The sequence below is a fragment of the Octopus sinensis genome, linkage group LG16 (genome assembly GCF_006345805.1).
Source record: "Octopus sinensis linkage group LG16, ASM634580v1, whole genome shotgun sequence".
Taxonomy (NCBI): Eukaryota; Metazoa; Mollusca; class Cephalopoda; order Octopoda; family Octopodidae; genus Octopus; species Octopus sinensis.
Window position 1 is genome coordinate 7737754 of NC_043012.1, and position 17845 is coordinate 7755598.

Below are 17845 nucleotides of genomic sequence, written 5' to 3' on the forward strand. Positions count from 1 at the left end.
GGGGGATGAGGGTCACTTCCTACTGGTCCTTATAGTTTTGTTAACATTTCTAACTCTCATTTGTAGATACCATTTTTTCCTCAAAAGTAAGACCAGGCTTATATTGATTTTCCACTCCAAAATGTCGTATTAGAGCTTATTTTCAGGGGAATTCATTTTTTTTCTCATGTACCAAAAACAACATTATGAAATAGAAAATTACAAAATTACTAAATATACAGAAATTATGAAAAATGATCTACTTGACGATTTATTGCAACAAGAAATTTATTAAACAGAAATTATGGAAAACAATCTACATTTACTTGATGACTTACATGTTCTTTTGAAAAGAAACTCATTAACAACAATTTATTCAGAAACAGTTATGTCATTGTTCTGCAAATCACTGGATTCGAAAATTCCTGCAGAGTTTTCATGTGACTCCAATTCCTGCAGAACTTTCATCCCCGGTCTCTCATGTTGAGCAATAGAGGTCTCATTGAATGAGAAGCTCTTGTCCATATAGCCTGCTCGTAGTGCATTGGCAACATAGCTGTCTGTGATTTTGTTCCATGAATTCGTCACCCAAGTTACGATCTCTTGCAGTGGCCTGATCCATAATTGCGTTTCTTTGCATATTCCCTTGTCCACTTGTTGACTGAGTTTAACGTAGTCTACTCACTATTTTTGAACCATTTGGAGATCCAAATTCTTTTCTTTGCAGAAAACAGCAAGATTCTTGCCCAGTGATTCCTCCGGGATTCCTTTCTTGTACTCGATAGAATAATTCTTTCTTCTTGCACTCGTCTTGGGGTGAAAATGACCTGACAAATGATTTCCCATTCAATTTCGTCATGTTTTCTGAGAGATTTTTGCCTTGAAAGAAAATGTATACTTTATTGTTTTTTTGCATCTACTGATCAGTACTGACCACTGATAAAAATGTTACGTGACACATTTGGCAGCTCCAAACATGGGCTGTCGATTGATGTATAGCTTGTTAATATTTGAGTTAGGAAAGAGACACCAGGATAGATTTTATGATGTCATTATTTTTAGCTGTCAAACTATTTTGAACAGTGTACACACTGCAAGAAAGCGATTTAAATCAATATGAAGAGGCTGCTTATTTCTTTCGTCTGCCACTCTCAACTTGGGCTTATTTTAAGAGAAGGGCTTATATTAAAATCATCCTGAAAAATCATGCTAGGTCTTGTTTTCTGGTTAGGTCTTTTTTTTCAGAGAACCATGGTAGTAACAGTATTGTGACTAATCTTATCTTGGTGGTTTTGAATTCTGCCACCAATAATAGAATTGGTAAGTAGATCTTAGAGGTCCTTCTTTATGGGTCAACAGTTGAATGTTGGGTGAATACCAAGCTACCTTCACCTAAATTTATTCCACAGTTTCTTCATTGCTTCCATTTGTCATGTGGAAATCAAAAAGCCTAAACAGCCTCTACATCTTGAATATGATACTATATTGGAAGCAGCATGTCTTAAACCTCCCAAGTAGCTAACTATTGTCAACTGCCCTGGGCAGTTAGGTCTTAGAGTCTTCGGTATTGCCATTATCTTTCATGGCATTGTCGTAATTCTTCCCAAAGTATCAGCTGGAATCTCAGACCCCTGAATGCTGATGATGTTAGTTTTCCTTTGAGGATACTCAGGTGCTGAGGTTTCCCAGAGTTGAATTTTATACATGACCATGCAACCATATTTTTCAGCAAGTCCAAGATCTACTGTTTTCCTTGAACTAATAATGTTAAAGCTTTTACATAATACTTGAAGGCCCTGCAGACTAAATACCATATATTCCTTTCTATTGTAGGCACAACACCTGAAATTTTGGGAAAGGAGAGCTAGTTGATTAACTGGTATTTATTTCATCAACCTTGAAAGGATGAAAGGCAAAGTCAACCTCAGTGGAATTTGAACTCACATAAATGAAATGCTGCCAAGCATTTTGCCTGGCATGGAAATAATTCTGCCAGCTTGCCCCCTTAAGGATATCTTCTATTGTCATCAGTTTCAAGTCCACTAGACCACTTTCTTCCCACCTAATAGTAGGCTCGTGGCAACCTTAAACAGGCCTTAAATTGTATGCCTTGTTACAAACCTTTCTACTATTTGGTAATGAAATTTCCCCTTAGTGATCCTTATTTTCAGCGAATTCCTATGAAAATAACACAATTACTAGCGATGGTACTCCAATGCATTTTGGATTAGCTGTTGAGGCTCATCTAGCAGTGATCAATGCATTAAATCCAATAACACTAACTTAAACAAATAATTAAGTTATCTAGCACTACCTACTCCAATTTACTGCTTTTATTGTTAATTTAGCAGCAACTGAACAAAATTAATTAGATAATCACACACAGTAAAAGGGTTCAATCAGTTCTTTATACAGGACTCTATATTTTGTTTCAAACTTAATTTGGTCTTTCTAAAGCACACTTTTCAAGAGTTATGAAGGCTCATGGCTAAGTGGTTAGGGTATTCCACTCAAGACTAAAACTGTGAGTTCAATACCTTTGCAGCATTCTGAGTCCTTGAGCAAGACACTTATTTCACATTACTCCAGCCTACACAGCTGGCAAAAGCAAGTGGTGCCTGTGTTTCAAAAGGGCCAGTCTTGTCACATTCTGTACCATACTGAATCTAAGAGCTGGCAGAATCGTTAGCACGCCGGGCGAAATGCTTAGCCGTATTTCGTCTGCCGCTACGTTGTGAGTTCAAATTCCGCCGAGGTCGACTTTGCCTTTCATCCTTTCGGGGTCGATAAATAAAGTACCAGTTACGCACTGGGGTTGATGTAATCAACTTAATACCTATGTCTGTCCTTGTTTGTCCCCTCTATGTTTAGCCCCTTGTGGGTAATAAAGAAATAGGTATGCATGTCTGTGGAGTGCTCAGCCACTTGCACGTTAATTTCATGAGCAAGCTGTTCCGTTAATCAAATCAGTTGGAACCCTCATCTCATCATAACCAATGGAGTGGCAGTTTCGGGGATTCGACATTGTGGTAACAAGACTAACAGGACAGTTCACAATAGATTCTGAAATTACAGTTGATTTCATTTGTCAATAAGTAATTTCCTGTTGCTGATTTTATTCTTTGAATCTTTCCAAAATTCTTTCTGAAGTAAAGCCACCCCCCCTCATCCCAGCATATAAATAAAATAAATTGTGTCCTCAACTAATTCATTACTTTCAAACAACTGCTTGGTAAAATTCTCTTCCAGCCAAACACATTGTATTAAACTTCTTTTTTTTTTCGTTGATTTGTTCTGGAAGTTGTGCTCATAGTTTTTCATGAATGAGGGAAACCGACACAATGTCTAGTACTGTGATGCTTATAGATCTTTGGCAACTTATGGTCATACACTATATCGATGTGTAGGTTGGAACAGGGCTTCCTCCCAATATTGAAGTTAATGGATTACAGTGATGTTTCCTTAGCTGTACTATGTCATCTCCCTACCCTCTTCCCCTCTCTCTCTCTCTCTCTCTCTCTCTCTCTCCTCATATGGGTCCAGTAAGAGACAGCTGGATCATGCCCACCATGTGTGAAACTTTACTGCAGACTTTGCCCCTACACTGTATTGCTGTGTAGTAGTCTAGATCGTATTGACAAGGCAAAGAAAAGAATTTAATGCTTATGAATTCCAAATATTATCTAATTGGGCCATCGGAGACACTGTGTTTACATTTGTGTGTGTGTGTATGCACACAAGTGCATGTATTTATGTATATATATACACACACACTGTGTTCTGCGCTCTCTCTCTCTGTATATGTATGTATGTGTGTATATATATATATATATATATATATATATATATATATATATATATATATATACATACATACATACACACACACATATATATCAGTGCATATCTAAATTTATATTTGTATGTATTCAAGTATCTACATATATTTATATATATATATATATTGATCAAAATAAAAACATGATGCGAAGGATTCAGCGGTACATATGTTTCGGGCCTTTATTAGACAGATTTATAACAATGCATAATGTATGTCTGTGGCCTTCTTCAGCCGCGCATATATATATATATATAATATATATATATATATATATATATATATATATATATATATATAATATATATATATATATATATATATATATATATATATATATACATATATATATATATATATATACTTTATTTAAAGCAGCAGAAACGGCAATGGGAAACTCAGAGTAACAGGTTTTGTTGAATTTTCTGCTGCTTTAAATAAAGCATATTACTCTACCACTGGTATTTGAGTACTCTTTTTTCCACCTTGTTTCACATTTATGTGTTTACTCCGGTATATATATATATATATATAAATAAATAAATAAGGATAAGATCGTTATTTAAATACCGATCTTATCAGGTGGCCAGCATGGGAATAAAATCCTTCAAAGGTAATAATTATTATTAAAATTGTAATTTAGGGTATCTAAGAGATACCACCACGCTGGAAATACCAGCCAAAACCTGACTCTAAAGCCACATTAAATGTTCAGAAGACAAAGAGACAAAATAAACTAGCAAATATATATATATATATATATACTAAGCAATAAAGGGTTTAGCAACGAATTGCCTTACCACAGACCGAATTTAGAAATAGCAGTCAAAGAGTTATAGCTATTTCTTCTACTAAAAAGGGAGATCTCAGTAAAAACACAGCAATTGGAAGGCAGACACAAACAGGTAAGAGAGAATGAATTGACGGCAATCTATCATACAATTTTAAGTTATCTACGGACGCACGTTTCGAAATCAAGTTTTTAGGAAAGCATAAGAATTAAATATTAAATAATTCTACCTTACCCAAACTTCTTTTCTCTTCAGCGTAGAATACTATAATCATAAATGATTATATATTGAATTTTGAGATACTAGAAGGCACCAACTCAACTCAGTATCAGAGCGAGCTAGAATCCGCAACTAGTATCAATAGCTTAGTGGCATTTCATCCAGCTATAGGTTCTGAGTTCAAATTCCATCAAGGTCAACATTGTCTTTCATCCTTTCAGAGTTGAATAAATAAGTACTAGCTGGGGTCATTTTAATTGACTTATCCCCTCCCGCCTCCCAGTACTGGGGTCATTTTAATCCACTTATCCCCTCTCCCAAAGTTGCTGGCCTTGTGCCAAAATTTGAAACTTGTTATCATCATCATCATCATCATCATGGCAGTGAGCTAGCAGAATTGTTAATACACTGGACAAAATCCTCAGCAGCTCATCATCCATCTTTACGTTCTGAGTTCAAATTCCACTGAGGTCCACTTTGCCTTTCATCTTTTCAGGGTCAATAAATTAAGTACCTAGTTAAGTACTGGGGCCAACATAACTGACTTACCGTCTCCCTCAAAAATTTCAGGACTTGCTGTTAAAAAATAAAAAGGGCAGCAATAAATTGTTAGTATGCTGGGCAAAATGCTTGGCAGCATTTCATCTGTTTTCATGTTCTGAATTTAAATTCCGCCAGGGTCGGCTTTGCTTTTCCTACTTTCGGGGTTTATAAAATAAGTACCAGTTGAGTACTGGAATCGATGTATCCAACTTTCCCTCTCCCCCAAATTTCAGGCTTCGTGCTTTCAGTAAAAACGACTGAGCTGGCAGAATCGTTAGCATGCTGGGCAAAATGTTTATTAACATTTTTGTCTGTTTATACTTTCTGATTCAAATTCCACTGAGGTCGACTTTGTCTTTCATTCTTTTGGGGGTCAATAAATTAAGTACCAGTGAAACACTGGGGTCGATGTAATTGACTATCCAGCTCCCCCAAATTTCAAGTGTTGTGCCTTTAGTAGAAAGGATTATTATTATTTTTATTGCAGTGAGCTGGCAGAATTGTTAGCATGCCAAAAAAAAAAAATGCTTGGTGATAATTTCTCTTGACTTTGTTTTGTTAAGATGACAAGGTGACAGAATCATTAGAGCATCAGACAAAATGCTTTGGGGTATTTGTTCAGGCACATTACATTCTGAGTTCAAATCCCACCAGTATCTATTCTGCATTTTGTCTTTTGGGGGGGTTGATAAAATAAGATACCAGTCAAATACTGAAGTTAATTTATTCAACTTAACTCCTCCCCTCTCATAAAAATTTTTGGCTTTATACCAATATTAAAAGTAGTTATTTGTGGATGACTGAATCAGTTAGGTGGGAGGAAAAAATAAATTTCTTTGTGAAAATGTGATAGACATGACTCAAGTGAATGGATCCACTCCCAAAATGCACTCGTTACCCAGTCAGACAGTGACACCACTCTTAACTACAAGAGGCTATGATGGACACTGACAGTATTGCTCATACCTAGCACCTCAACTTTTTTTCTGTGCAGGTGCCACATAAAAAGCACCCAGTACAACCTGTAAAGTGGTTGGCATTAAGCAGGGCATTCAGCCGTAGAAACCATGCCAAAACAGACAATTGAAGCATTGTGCAGCTCTCTATCTTGCCAGCTCAAACGAATGTTAAATGTTGGTGGTGCATGTGTGAGTGTCCATGACATTTTCATGGCCTCCAAAATTGTTGGGAGGAATGAAAGAAGCTATTCTCAGACCCGAGACCTGGCCCAAATGCCCACAACAGAATGAAATCTGCTGATGGCAACCATGGGCCAGGTGGTAATGTTAAACCAGGAGACAGATTATATCTACCAGCCAAGAATAGGATCAGCTCTTTAGGCAGACTTCTATACCATTTCCACCTGTGGTAGGAGATAATTGCCCATGGTGTCGCTCAGTGTGATCAACACCAAAACACTGATGGTTACAAAAAGACTTCTTAAAACCACACAGCCCTACTTAACCCTTCAGTGTTCACATTATTCTGCCAAAATTAATCCTTTTTCATCCACATTGCTTTGAACTAGTCATGCATTATCTTGTAGCTATGAGATTTTGATGAGGTAGCTGTTAATTTTTAAAACGATATTGTAGGGTTGGTGTAAGAGACCAGATATGACCAGTTTGAACATAAAACAGGCAGAATACTTTTGGCCGGATATGGCCGGTTTAAATGCTAAAGGGTTAAAGACATTATCAGAAAAATGCGGTCTGCACTGGATGATACACTTTCACTTTGTACTTACGAGGACAGATCTTAGCATTTTCTACAACTAACTTTACATTAACCATGTGGTTGGTTATGTTTATGTATTGTTACAAGCTACATGTATGTATATAGTCATGTTTGTATGGTTACATGTAGTCATGTTTGTATGTATGTATGCATATTCATTGAGTGGGAAAATGTGTTGCTAGTTGTGTGTGAGTAAATTTATATACATTTTCATGACTCTTGCCTAGCAATCCAGCAGATTTTGCCACACCCAAAATACCTGCCGCCTAAATAAAAACATATATTTTCATATCCTGACAGTGGTTTGGTGGTACTGTGATACTGCATTATAGCTTGGCTGAGATAGAAGCTCACCAGTTAAACAGAAAATGCATAAGGATGGGCAATAAAAGCGAGAAAGAAAAGACGTATAGAATACCAAAGTAAATACACCCACTCATATATATATATATATATATATATATATATGTTATTCACTTGCATATATTAAAAATGATTGTGTGTGTGCTCTTCTTTTAATGGTTTCAATCATTAAGAGTTGTGGCCAGGCTGGAGTACTGCCTTCCAGGGTCTAGGATGTTCATAGTAACTCTAGTATTTCAGTCCGTCATGTATATTATCAGCTTCTGTTTGTTGAACTGTTAAGTTACAAAGCTCTATAGAACAGAACAGGTATTGAGTACTCCTTTGTTCATTCATTCATGAATGCACGAAGGAGTACTCAATACCTGTTGTAGAGTATATGGTTCATTATGTATGTATGTGCGTGCATACACACACATACTCTCTCTCTCTCTCTCTCTCTCTCACTCACTCACACACACACACAGAGTGTCTGAGGCTTGGGTATTAAGTACAATGTTGCATGAAGTTGAAATATGGGCATCGAATACCAAGAATATTTCTTCCATTCTTTTACTTGCTTCAGTTATCAGACTGCAGCCATGCTGGGGCACTGCCTTGAAGAATTTTAGTCAAACTAATCAACCTCAGTACTCTTGTTTTTTGTTTTTTTTCTAAACCCTGAAAATTATTCTATCAGTTTCTTTTGCCAGACTGCTAAGTTATGGAGGTGTAAACACACCAACACCAGTTATCAAGTAGTGATAGGAGACAAACACACACACACATACAACAAGCTTCTTTCAGTTTCCATCTACCAGATCCACTCTCAAGGCTGTGGTTGACCTGAGTCTATGATAAAAGGCACTTGGCCAAGGTACCATGCAGTGGGACTGAACCTGGAATCATGTCGTCAGGATGTAAACTTCTTATCACACAGCCATGCCTGTGAAAATTGGAAAAGAGATGAAGTGAAGATATCCCATAAGTAATGTGATGTTAGTTTGTATTAACAGTAGAGCACAAAAGAGGCAAGAAAAAGACTGATTATAGAAGGGATGAGCCGTCATGTTTAAGAGAGTGGATTGAGCTGGCTTAGATATAGGCTGCAAAGGAAGGATAATAGTTGGGTTAAGACATGCCAAATAATCTAGTTGGAAAGCACTTGTGGTGGAGGAAGACCAAAAGAGACATTAGAAGAGATGCTAAAAGTTGATCTCAAGAGGTTGGCTTTGTCAAATGGTCAGTTACTGTGTTGGAAAAGACCCATCCAATTCATGCAAGCATGGAAAAGCAGCTATGAACCGGTGATTTTTGTACAGTGTGCACACACATACAAACACACACACACACATGGCCTTGCTTTTTGCTTTTTGAGCCAAAAATTAACTAACTAACTATTTCTATTTCGATTGTCAAAACTCTTGAACCGTGACTGGTGTTAAATATTCAGTTGTCTGCACTCTTTCTCTCTTCATTATCATGTAAAGGTGTGTTCTGTTGTTGTTTGGGCAGTTTGAAATTTGCTTAACATTTACAAGACACTGCTGACCTATTTTCTCTTTCCTACTCTCACTCCTTATTCAATTGTGAAGTGGCAGCTGTTGCATGGGGTGCAGAGCAAAAGCTCTTAATATATTCCTGGTTTGAGAACAGAACATAATACTTCTGGCTGAATTAGAAACCTTGTGACTTATTTATTCATTTATTTATCTAATTTTTATTTATTTAATATTCATTTATTTATTTTTGCATTTCTTTATCCCTTTAAGCAGAAGTGGGTGGGTAGAAAGCTGTCGTCTTTAGGGGAAATTTTCTCATTATAAATTAGTTTATTGGTGAGATTCGCACTGTTTCCTATGATGTTGATGATGACTTCTGCCAAACATAATAATTAACATTAAAACTATATACTGAATACAAGACCTTTGATATATAACGATGTCTCTAATTAATTAAGTTCTGAATACATGGTAGTTCCAATAACTGTGCAGATAAACTGTGCATATTATGGTCTGGTCTGAATAATTGTGTACAGTGGTTGCTTTTGTGGTTTAGATGTGGATTGCTAGCCCACCATGTGATTTTGAAGCTTTTGAGATTGGCATGAAACTTTAGATGCTAACACAAATAGAATTGGCCACAGATGGAAAAGGTAATGTGCATTGTCTAAATAGCAGACATGTGCAGATGTTGCAGTGCTGTGGCTGCAGTAATATATGTACAGCTGTTGTGTTTTGGCTACTCAGCAATATTAATGATTTCTATCATTGACACAAATCCTCAAATTTGTTTGTGTGTGCGCGTGTATGGTGGAGGAAACAGTTGATTAATTAACTGGTGCTGTATTTTATAGACCCCTGAAAGATGATGTTTACCTCAACATGATTTGAACTCAGAATGTAGTGAGACATAACCAAATGCTGCAAAGAAATTTTCTTTCTCTATGGATTCTACCAATCTACTGCCCTGAATAAATACAATAATAGTTGTTTCCAATTTGGGCACAAGGACAGCAATTTTTTATTGGGAGGGGTTTACATTGACCCCAGTGTTTGACTGGTACTTTAGCCATGCAATTTTGAATTCAGTCCCACTGTATGGCATTTTAGGCAAGTGTCTTCTACAGAATAATAATAATAATAATATTGGAAAATATTAGGAATGAGAACCCAGGTTCAAAATTCTCCCAGGACACCTGATGAAGGCTGGAGACAAACAAGATGAGCACATATATCCGTCAAATGTAAATAATGTAAATAAAGTGTCTTCTATTATAACCCCAGGCTGGCCAAAGCCCTGTGAGTGTATTAGATAGATGAAAATTGGAAGAAGCTCATCATATTTGTGTTCATGTCTCCTTGTCTTCACATTTCATGGCACTTGTAAATGAGTATTACTCTCATTCAAGCAGTGTTATTCAACGTTCTGTAAAAACATGGAAACAGGTGTGTGTATATGTATGTATATATATATATATATATATATATATATATATATATATAGTGTGTGTGTGTATATATATTGTTCTGATATTTTATCCGCTTGACTAATTTTGTGTATTTTATTTGTTGCAGAACTTCAATTGAAATGAACTGAAGTGTGATGTTGTGAGCTTCAACCCGTAACAATGGTATTCAGTTTAAAGACAGTTTGTTTGTATAGACTCCCTGTAATCTGAAGGTGATTCTCTCAGTGTTAGCACTATGTTTGACACACCCAGGGACAATGATGCAGATGAAATCAAACCACGGAAGATACCCAACCAAAGCATCGTACACCGTGTCTTTGACCGGCAGATTAACTTTGGTCGTCCAGGAGTCCAGTTCAATCAGTCTCGTATGTTCTACACCAATGTCTTCCCCAATTTCACCATTGTCAATGTGGAAAAACCCCCATGTTTTCTGAGAAAATTCTCTCCTGATGGTCATTATTTCATTGCTTTCTCTGCCACACAGACATCTCTAGAAATTTATGAATTCAATGGTCCAGCAGCTGCTGCTGACCTTTTGAGGCATTTCAATGGTGACCACACTCCGTCAGTTTATGACAATCGGTTACATTATCTTCATAGCAAACTCTTTGAACGTTTCTTCACGCAAAAACAAGTAACTGTAGTGGCTACTAATGGAGAACATTTAAACCGAGAGTGTAGCCTGTTTACTGACGATGGTAAGTATGTAATAGTCGGTTCAGCAATTTTTGTTCCAGAAGACCCTTACCCATTTTTTTTCGATGTCTACAGAAACAATGAATCTGTGCCACCGAATCCTCGTTGTCCACTCGAGGACTATTGCTTACACATTGTGGAACTGGAGACTGGTCTTTTGTGTGATACTCGCCAATTTAAATGTGATAAAATTTTCCTCTCGCACAACCAAGGACTCTATTTGTATAAGAATACCCTTGCTGTACTCTCTGTCCAACACCAAACCATTCATATCTTCCAGATTACTAAAGATGGTCATTTTGTTGATGTCCGTAGTATAGGTCGGTTTTGTTTCGACGATGATGAAAGTATACTTCATCTAGGTTTAGATTCAAAAACTCAGGTGCACCAAATCCGGCCCATGACGGAAACCACCATCAACTCCCTCAAGCACCGTCTTCTAGTTTTCCTCTATGAACGTGCCAAACGTATGGACTCTATATATGAACTGCGTAAGTTTTATCAATATTTTGATCAGTTTAAAAGTTTACGAATGTGGAAGATGCAATTAATTGATAGCGAACATCTACTCATTAAATATGCAAGTGAAGAGGTGGTCACTTTGCGTGTCTCAGACCCCAATTCACAACCATCCTTTTTTGTTGTCTATAACATGATCACTACTGAAGTTTTAGCCGTCTATGAGAATACTTCTGAAAACCTCCTAGAACTTTTTGAAAATTTCTGTGATGTCTTTCGCAATGCCATGCTGCACAGTGATATGCAGTTCACGTGCTCAGCGTCAAGTAACATCTATGCTCGACAGATGCAACATCGGTTCAAACAGACTATAATCAATGCTAAGTTTGGTGGACACACAGAAGCTGTGAAACGTCTTCTGGCTCAACTACCAATCAGTGCTCAGTCGTTCAGCAGTAGTCCCTACCTCGACTTGGCTCTCTTTAGCTACGATGAAAAATGGGTTTCAATGATGGAAAGACCAAAGGCTTGTGGCGACCACCCCATCAGGTAAATATCTTGTGATTTCTGTATTTTTTGAAAAGTGATTCACTTATAATTTTCCAAATACTTTTGTAGTCCATCATTCATTTCTTGTCTCATGAGCTTGTGAAGAAGCTTCTGTGCAGTCCTCAACCTGTTAGAAATAACAGACAAATTTACCTTAATAATCCATTTGTTACTTTATTTCTCTTGAAATGCACTGCCTTTGTGTCATTTAATTTTGAAAATAATGAAAACTTTAGTGAAATAACTTTGTCGTTATTATGTTACCATATTTTAACATGTATAAGGAATCCCCTTATTTGGGAGTCTTAAAATTTGGAAAAAATGGTTTTGTAAGGGATTATAATACTATCTATTATAAATTCCCATATTTTTTTAACCTAATTTTTGACAAAAAAAGGGTTCTTTATACATGTTAAAATATGGTAATTTTTGGAAGATGAACTAACATAGACTTGAGTAAGTGGTTTCACATGAATGGGAATAAATTGGAAATAAAATTAGCGTGCAGAAATGGAATAGTCCAGATGGATAATAAAAAATTAAATTAAAGAAAAGACTATTGTCTATAAAGTATACAATGTAGAGAAAAAAGAAGAGCTAACAATTCCAGTCTGTTATATATTTTGAGTATTATTATCACTAGCGATATCAAGATATAACTTTGTATTTTGCATTTTATGTGTAGATGTATATATATAGATGTACATGTAATATGTACACATATATATATACATGCACTAGCACTATGACCCGGCAACGACGGGTCTTTAATGCTAGTTTCCTATAAAAGCTTCTATATCTTTCTAGATATTTTCTTCCCTTATTGTCTTATTTACTCTGTGCAATAGGGATGTGTTTAAGGGACTGCATGAGTAAGTAGATGGATTGCAGAGTTCAGTCTTTTTTTAACAGTCATTGCAATGTGTTCCTTTGGCATGGTTCTAACTTTGTTTCACCACTTGGAAGAACGTTGCCCTGTTTGAGTGGTTAACTGGTAAAAACAATTTCTCAAAAACACACAAAAAATAAAGAGAAAGCCAGAAAACAAAAAAAAAAAAGGCAAAATCCTTTCTCAATGTTAGCGTGGGAGGAAAATCAATATAAAATAGGGAACAGGAACAAGGGAGCGGGTCTGGGGAATAATGAATAAATGAATGCTTTTAGGGGTTAGGGGTTGAGTGTGGAGTTGGATTGCAAGCAGCTCAGGTAAGAGACTTTTTTTTTGTTGTTGTTGAAGGGTTCCCTTTTTCTTTTTTTTTTTCCTCCTCCAAACTCGGACAACTTCCTTTGATTGCTTTTCTCTGTTTGAACTGCTGCAACCAACAAAACCTTATGACATATTTGGAGATGGAAGCTTGTTGCTGATAAAGAGCATAGGAGAGACGAGGGATGAAAAGGCCACTGTATACAGTTGGAGCCTATTTCGATATTGCAGCTTCTAATTAGTTATATTCTTTGTATTACCTGATACATATAAAGGGGTTTCCATTGATATCGTTGATGGTCATATGTGTATGTGTGTGTGTGTGTGTGTTTGTGTCTCTTTTGACTTGATGGTGCTGAGTCATTCGGAAGCAGGCTATTTTTTTTTTTTTTTTCATTTTTGTTTTATTTATTTATTATTGATATTGGCTCTCAATCAATACTGAGGAAAAGCCTGCTTGCTGTATTGAACGGTTGGCCATGGTGGAAGCAGGAAGGAATGGTTGGAGGCTACTACTTCGAACCACAATTAGGTTTCTGAGCATGCTGGTTGCGGGGAAGAATATTTATGGCATTTATCAATATGGACTGTTGTTGCTTTTGTTGTTGTTATAAGGGTGATAGATTGCTAGAATTATTAGTGTTACACAAAATTCCTTGTGCTATTTAAGTAAATTGTACAATGTCCCTTTGCATTTTTGCATTCTGTTCTAATCCCTTCAAGTATTGGTTTTACCTTTTGCTTGTCTGGGACCAATAAATACCACTTGTATACTAATGTTGATTGAATTCACTAAGCCCTACATCCTCTTGTTATACTTCTGTATAGTGACCATGCGTCTATAGTAGAAATTACTGTTGTTACACATCAGAAAATGATGGAATCTGCAGTGGTCTTTTCGTAATTAGTTCCATCCATTTTACTTCCGAACTCAAATGCCATCAGGCTGAACTTTGCCTTTCATCTTTTACGAGTTGATGTAATAAGAACCAACCAAATACTATTTATGGATGAATCAATCAACACTTCTTTCTCCTAAAATCTGTCTCTCTGAGACTATATTACAAACCATCATCATCATTCCCCCTCCTTGTTGGCCTTGTACCTAAACCAGAAACCATTATTATTATTATCATCATCATCATCGTCATCATCATTATTATCAACTAGTCCTCTCACTAAAGTTTCAGGCCTTGTGTCTATAGTAGAAAGGATTATTATCATTATTATTATCACAGCAAGCTGGCAGAATTGTTAGCACACGAGGTAAAATGCTTAGCAGGATTTCACCTATCTTAACAATCTGAGTTCAAATTCCACTGAGGTCAACTTTGCCTTTTTATCCTTTCAGGGTCAATAAAAATAAGTACCATTCAAGCACTGGAGATCAATGTAATCAACTAGCCCCACTCCCCCACTCGTCAAAATTTCAGGTCTTGTGCCTATAGTAGAAAGGATTATTATTCATTAGCCCACCAAACAAAAGACATGGTGGCATTTCATTCATCTTCCCATTCTGAGTTCAAATTCTGCCAAAGTCAACTTTGCTTTTCATCCTTTCAGAGTTAATAAAGTACTAGTCAAGCAATGGGGTCAGTGTGATTGACTAGGCTCCTTCCCTTAAAATTCCAAGACTTGTGCCTATAGTTGAAAGGATTATTACCTCTGCCTTAGCAAAGGTGGAGGTATTGTTTTCAGGTGTTTGTTTGTCCATGGACAAGATATCTCAAGAACTACTGGATGGATCCGGATGAAACTTTCAAGGATGTTTTAGCCTTGTGGCTGGCATGAACTGATTAGACTTTGGGATTGATCCACTACCGGACAAGGATTCTGGATTATTTGTTATATTTACTTTACGTGATTACAATCTTACTTCAACTTTCAAGTCTTTCTCAGTTGTCTCTTTTAGGCTGTAATTATTTTGAATGGTGGAGTCACAATGGCCCAGTGGTTAGGGCAGCGGACTCGCGGTCATAGGATCGCGGTTTCGATTCCCAGACCAGGCGTTGTGAGTGTTTATTGAGCGAAAACACCTAAAAGCTCCACGAGGCTCCGGCAGGGGATGGTGGTGATCCCTGCTGTACTCTTTCACCACAACTTCCTCTCACTCTTACTTCCTGTTTCTGTTGTACCTGTATTTCAAGGGGCCAGCCTTGTAACTCTCTGTGTCACGCTGAATATCCCCGAGAACTACGTTAAGGGTGCACGTGTCTGTGGAGTGCTTCCATTTTGAATGGTGAATTTACTAACTTTGATTTGTATTAGATAGGGATAAGCTATTTATTACTGTTACTAAATTTTTTACAGCCACCTTCACAGTCCATGACTACTATTGACCAGGTACCTGACAAGGATTCTGGATTATTTTTCCGTTTTTTTTTTTTTTTTTTTGCTTAATATTTGAGAGTGGTCGAGTTCATTTTTAGTATTCTCTTTTGTGAGAGCAGTTGAGTTTATTTCAGATATTCTCATTTTAAAAATCCTCTCTGACTAATCGTTGAGAGGATGTTGGTGTTGCCTTGGCAGAGGTTTGCACTCTCTGAGTGCTCGTTGTTATTATTTTTTATTATTATTATTATTATTATTATAATAAAGGTGGCAAGCTAACGGAATGCTTAGCAGTATTTCATCTGCCACTACGTTCTGGGTTCAAATTCAGAGTTGATTAAATAAGTAACAGTTAAATACTGGTGTTGAATATAATCGATTTACCCTTCTGCTAAAAAATTTGCTGGCCTTCTGGAAGAATTGTTGCCATGTTGGACAAAATGCTTAGTGGCATTTCTTTCAGCTATATGTTCCGAGTTCAAATCCCACTGAGTGTGACTTTGCCTTTCATTCCTTTAGTGGTCAATAAAATAAGTACCAGATGGGCATTGGGGTCAATATAATTGACTAGACCCCTCCCTGTGAGGTCAAGAAGCAAATTTCACACCACCCAGTCACACCTGTACCTATTAATAATGGTTTGTTTATTTTATATGGAAATAGGTAAACAATAGTGTTGTTAACAACAGGTATCCAATAAGCTAATTAGCTAATTAGTAGTTTACTTTGTTTCTTTTGGCATGGGAGATGGAGGATTGTTGATTATTTATACAACTCAAGTGAGACAAATATTTCACACAATGTTTTTATTTGAAAGCACCAGCTTGTTTTGTTTTCTCAACAACAATCATAGGCAAAATGCACACACACCCCTACAATGGGATTCTGTGCACTTTCTGTCTACCAAATTCTACTCACAAGGCATTGAGACTGTGGTAGAAGCCACATGCCCCAGTTGCTACAAAGCAGAATCGACCCTCAAGCATCTTAAGCTCTCAGGATATTTTCTGTGTTGTGTGAACATTTGACAATAAGAATATGTCAGCCACTATTTCATCTGCAATTATCCTACTCACTGGATAATCATAATAATAATCCTTTCTACAGGAAGCGCAAGGCCTCAAATTTGTAGAAGGGATTAAGTTGATTACATCAATCCCAGTGCATAACTGGTACTTGTTTAATCGACTCCAAAAGGATGAAGTTTATCAGCTCCAAAGAGATTAAGGATAATGTTGACCTCAGCAGGTTTTGAACTCACAATGTAAAGAACTAGTAGAATAAATACTGCAAGGTTATTGCTGCAACATTAAAAACATAGCCAACCCACTACCTTTATAATAATAATAATAATGATGATAATAAAAGCAGGGTGTGATCACAGTCGTGATCATAAAACGCATGAGTCATTTATGCACATCTCTCTATGTATACATTTATACCTATCAATTTATTTACCTATTCATCTGCGTGTATGTGTATGTGTGTACGTGCGCAATTAGTTACAATGACTTCTAATATTTATTTCTTTATTGCCCTCAAGGGGCTAAACATAGAGGGGGAAAACAAGGAAGAATAAAGGAATTGAGTCGATTACATCAACTCCAGTGCGTAACTGGTACTTATTTAATCGACCCCGAAAGGATGAAAGGCAACGACAATCCCAGCAGAATTTGGACTCACAGCGTAGCGGCTGATGAAGTACCACTAAGCATTTCGCCCGGTATGCTAACAATTCTGCCAGCTTGCCACCTTAATAACAATAATAATTTTGGCACAAGGCCAGCAAGTTCAGGAAGGAGGCAAGTTGATTGCATTGACCCCAGTACTTGACTGGTACTTATTTTATCTACTCCAAAAGGATGAAAGACAAAGTTGACTTTGGCAGAATTTGAACTCGGAATGTGAAGCCAGATGAAATGCTTTGTAGCCTTTTGCCTAGCATGCTAATGATTCTGCCAGCTCACTGCCTTAATAATAATAATAATAATAATTTCAAATTATATATTGAATACATTAACCTCAGTACTCAATTAGTACTTATTTTCTTGATCCCAAACGGATGAACAGCACAGTTGACTTTTGCAGAATTTGAACTCAGAATGTAAAAGCCAGAAGCAATACTACTAAGCAGTTTGTCCAGTGTAGTAGCATTTCTACCAGATTGCTGCCTTATTAATAAT

The 17845-nt window shown here is 36.8% G+C and overlaps 1 protein-coding gene across 2 annotated transcripts in view; it reads left to right on the forward strand.

Moving 5' to 3' along the window:
- LOC115220371 (DET1 homolog) overlaps positions 1–17845 on the forward strand; it is a 174078-nt gene that overhangs the window by 113208 nt on the left and 43025 nt on the right. For both annotated transcript variants that reach the window (XM_029790485.2, XM_036509870.1), the window contains one exon: positions 10527–12127. In XM_029790485.2, the coding sequence (XP_029646345.1) occupies positions 10656–12127 (1472 nt within the window). In that variant the 5' untranslated portion in view covers positions 10527–10655. The remainder of the gene's footprint in view (positions 1–10526; positions 12128–17845) is intronic.